This window comes from Cibotium barometz, chromosome 3, assembly GCF_041138505.1.
Source record: "Cibotium barometz isolate CiBa-2024 chromosome 3, ASM4113850v1, whole genome shotgun sequence".
Lineage (NCBI taxonomy): Eukaryota > Viridiplantae > Streptophyta > Polypodiopsida > Cyatheales > Cibotiaceae > Cibotium > Cibotium barometz.
The window spans coordinates 57,493,572-57,497,127 of record NC_141048.1 but is presented as its reverse complement, the minus strand read 5'-3'; the positions used below and the strand labels follow the sequence as shown (position 1 = coordinate 57,497,127).

The 3,556-nt window shown below is 43.5% G+C and overlaps 1 protein-coding gene across 1 annotated transcript; it reads left to right on the top strand.

Moving 5' to 3' along the window:
- Window positions 1-1,810: 1,810 nt before the first annotated feature.
- On the top strand, window positions 1,811-3,348 carry LOC147640299 (uncharacterized). The gene is made up of 5 exons (XM_086825082.1): window positions 1,811-2,148; window positions 2,235-2,405; window positions 2,568-2,657; window positions 2,742-2,922; window positions 3,022-3,348. Exons 1-5 carry the CDS (start codon window positions 1,811-1,813, stop codon window positions 3,250-3,252), a joined length of 1,011 nt encoding a protein of 336 aa, XP_086681208.1. The 3' UTR covers window positions 3,253-3,348.
- Window positions 3,349-3,556: the final 208 nt, after the last annotated feature.

The following is a 3,556-nucleotide window of genomic DNA, read 5'->3' as shown; positions in this document are numbered from 1 at the left end:
ACGCGACACGTCAGCGCCGCGTTTTCACCCGCCATTCCATGAATGCCACGTGGCATCCCGCCGTGTACCTAGCACGTGTACAAGGTATAAAGTTTAATCAAAGCCCTTTTTAATGCTATACGACACGTTAGCGCCGCCTAGTCGCCCTGGCAGCCCGCCAGCACGTGTGTTCGCTCTAAAGACTAATCAAAGCCGTTAATCACGCCACCTTTTCGTCCTCTTATCGATTTTGCCTTGTCCGTCCTCCTGCTTGCCTCCAGCTGACTTCCGACTACCGCCACAGTACTGAACCGACTTTCCAACACCTGCACGACAGTCTCCATCCATTCACAAGCAAGAAATGTAAGTTTTTGTATAATACTTGATTGTTTTGTAAGTTTCTTGTATATTGCTTGTTTGTTTTGTTTTTTCTTCGACTGTTTGCCCTGTGCCATTGTTTATTCTTCGACTGTTTGCCTTCTGCCGTGGTGACTCGATTCACCTTAAAGCACACGACGGGCCATTAGAATCTCAATAAGCTCCATGTCTTATGGTGGATCGAATCACCAAGGGAGAAGGCAAACGTAAGAGATTCGCGAAAATCGATTCACTATAACGCGAGGAGGATTGTTTTGCTTTGACTGGCCCTTAGACTCGCGTTATGGTGAATTCACCATAACGCATGACCAAAGGGCAAAGGATTCACGATAATCCACCTCTTATTGGTGTCAATTAAATCACCTCCTACACGACAGTCTCCATCCATTCCCACTCATAGAATGTGATGAAAGTGTATTACTTGATTGTTTTGTGTTTCTTGTATAATACTTGATTGTTTCGTTTTTCCTTCGACTGTTTGCCCCTGCCGTTGTTTTCTCTTCGACTGTTTGCCCTCCGTCATGGTGATTCGATTCAGCGTAAAGCAGACGACGAGTCATTAGAATCTCAATACTGCTCTATGTGTTATGGTGAATCGACTCACCAAACTGCTAGACGGAAAGGTAAGAGATTCGGGAGAACCCTCCTCCCGTTGTAGTAGATCGATTCACTATAACGCGAGGAGGATTGTTTTGATTTGACTGGCTCTTAGTCTCGCGTTATAGTGAATCAAATCACTTTAACGCAAGATCGAAGCTCAAAGAATGCACGATAATCCGCCTCTTATTGTTGTCAATGAATTCACCATAATGCGAGAAAAATTATTGTGTTTCTGTGGACCTTCATCTCTCGTTATGGTGAATGGATTCACCATAACGCGAGGAAGTGCATATTGCTTTCTTGGCCCCCCTCTCTCGCTTTATGGTGAATTGTTAATCGTGTACTACTGAATAGCAAAGTTTTCTGCTTTTTCTTGCGTTTTCAGATGGCTCGTGTAAGGCATACAGCTAGACCCATTGATAATGCAGCTCCCTCATCTACTGGGAAGAAGATGGGCGTTCTGAAAGCCTCAAGATCAAGAAAATCAAGCAGTCCTTCCCGATTGTCCAAAACGCAGCCTAGACTCAGGCGTTTCGCAGAGCATTCGGCAGCCCTGCGAGAAATCAAAAAGTTTATGAAGCACCCGACAGCTGCTATTCCCAGATTGCCTTTCCAGAGGCTTGCCAGGAGAATTTGTGAGCAGAATGGAATTTTGTTTAGGTGGAAGGCATCGGCCTTGTTTTGCTTGCAAGAGGCCACAGAAGATTGGATGATCGAATTTTTTTTGGATAGTTACGTTCTTGCTGCCCACGCACACAGGGTGACAGTAATGGACAAAGATTTTTTCAGCCTAATAGCCCTTCGTTTCAGATATGATAAGTCACTTAGACCAGTTACGTTTACTGATGAACGAATGTTACAAATTTTGGATGTCCGGCCTGTACAAAAAGTGAGAATTGAAGAGGTGACCGAGGGAGGTCCAGATCATGAGCATCAGACTCGGGCAAATTTAATGACAAGCGCTCAAAGGGAACATCAAGCTGCAATGCTTGCATTGCAAACAAAAAGGGAAAATGTTCGAGCACTCCACGCCATGAATCGGGAGGCGCTGCAATTTTTGTTGCCGGAGTTCTATGTACCCTTTAATATTAGAGGACATAGATGTTATTTCCCGATTCATGCTGAAGAAATCAACATTTTGTTTGATCCCAAAACTGAAGTCAACGACAAAGTGCTCAGATGTGTTTTAAGGTATACGCTTTTCTCTGTCCTCCCACAATTTTTCATTCTTGGCTCTTAAAGTTGATGCCTCACTCTTGATATGTTTCCTTGTGAAGTTTTGTTATTTCGCTATTGCCCGAGGATGTACAGCAACGAGTGTTCCAGATTGATTCACTGGTCTCAACACTGTTGGTAGTAGAGGCAGTTCCGTACCTCGATGTGCTGAACTGGTTTCGGGAGGTCCAGCTGGACGATGCCCGAGTATTTTTTTTGGCATATCATGAAAAGTGAGTTTGTCTCTCTCTCTCTCTCTCTCTCTCTCTCTCTCTCTCTCTCTCTCTCTCTCTCTCTCTCTCTCTCTCTCTCTCGCATGATGTTTATAGGAATCACCGTACACGAGTTATGTAGTGCTTCCTTTGGATTGAAACTAATAGAATTCTATTGTGCAGTTCCCATTGGAGTCTTCTACTAGTCGACGTGCAAGAAAATGTCATTTACCTTGCAAATTCGACATCTGGTGTCCATGGAAATGTTTTGCTGTAAGTAAAAATCATTAAGATACATATTATTGTTTGAGTTAGAAGTCCGGATTGATCAGGATAATGATTGGTCTCTGTTTACAGTGGAGTCAGGAAACTAATGGCAGCTTACGAGAGCCTCAGCATGGACATCGACACCCTGGATCGATCGACCATCCGTAGGGTTAGTGTCCCCAAACAAGAAGATGGCTACAGCTGTGGGTGGAGGGTTGCACTTAATGCAATGTTGCTGCTACGAAGCATTTTTCAGCTCCCTTCAGAGGATGTAAGCATTTTCAGCTCCCATACGCATTTGTGCGCTTGTTTATCTTCTTATATATTGTCATGTTGATCTTATTTATGCCTTGATGAATTGTGATGGCAGTTTCCATCAATGTCTCGCTACGTGGACCTAGACGTCCAAACGTTTAGGGAGGAAACGATTGCGAAATTGATCGAGGTCGCTGAAGTTATGCCTCCAGACGGGCCAGTGGACTTCATCCCGCCCAATCCACGAGGGGGGATAGGCCCGTCTGAGCCTCTTTCATGGGCTCCATACTTAGGAGAAGAGCCCTGGCTCCATCCTGAAGCCGATACCTATGGGTTCCAGCCATAAATAGTTTTTTCCTTCTTCCAACAAATGTACGTTCGTAAATATGCAGCTATACATGTATTGGAGGGAGAACATCAAATGTAAATACACTTATCATTTGAAAATCAGAGGATCAAATTTGCTACTGTGTTCCTTCACTGCTTGCTTTCTTACTTTAAGCCTTTTTTTGTGTACATAAAAATTCAATTGGGGAATTCTTGCCTTCATTACATTGTTTTAAACAATAAAGCATTACAAAAGCAATGTTCTGAATAGATAAGTTTATTGCATATGGAAAATACATTGTCACCGTATACATGGTCACATC

Excerpts from the sequence above, each read along its gene's own strand:
- LOC147640299 (XM_086825082.1), top strand. The coding sequence starts at position 1,811 with ATGTTACAAATTTTGGATGTCCGGCCTGTACAAAAAGTGAGAATTGAA. Across the intron at positions 2,406-2,567 it reads TTTTTGGCATATCATGAAAA|TTCCCATTGGAGTCTTCTAC; the intron begins GTGAGTTTGTCT and ends TCTATTGTGCAG. Across the intron at positions 2,923-3,021 it reads TTCAGCTCCCTTCAGAGGAT|TTTCCATCAATGTCTCGCTA; the intron begins GTAAGCATTTTC and ends TTGTGATGGCAG.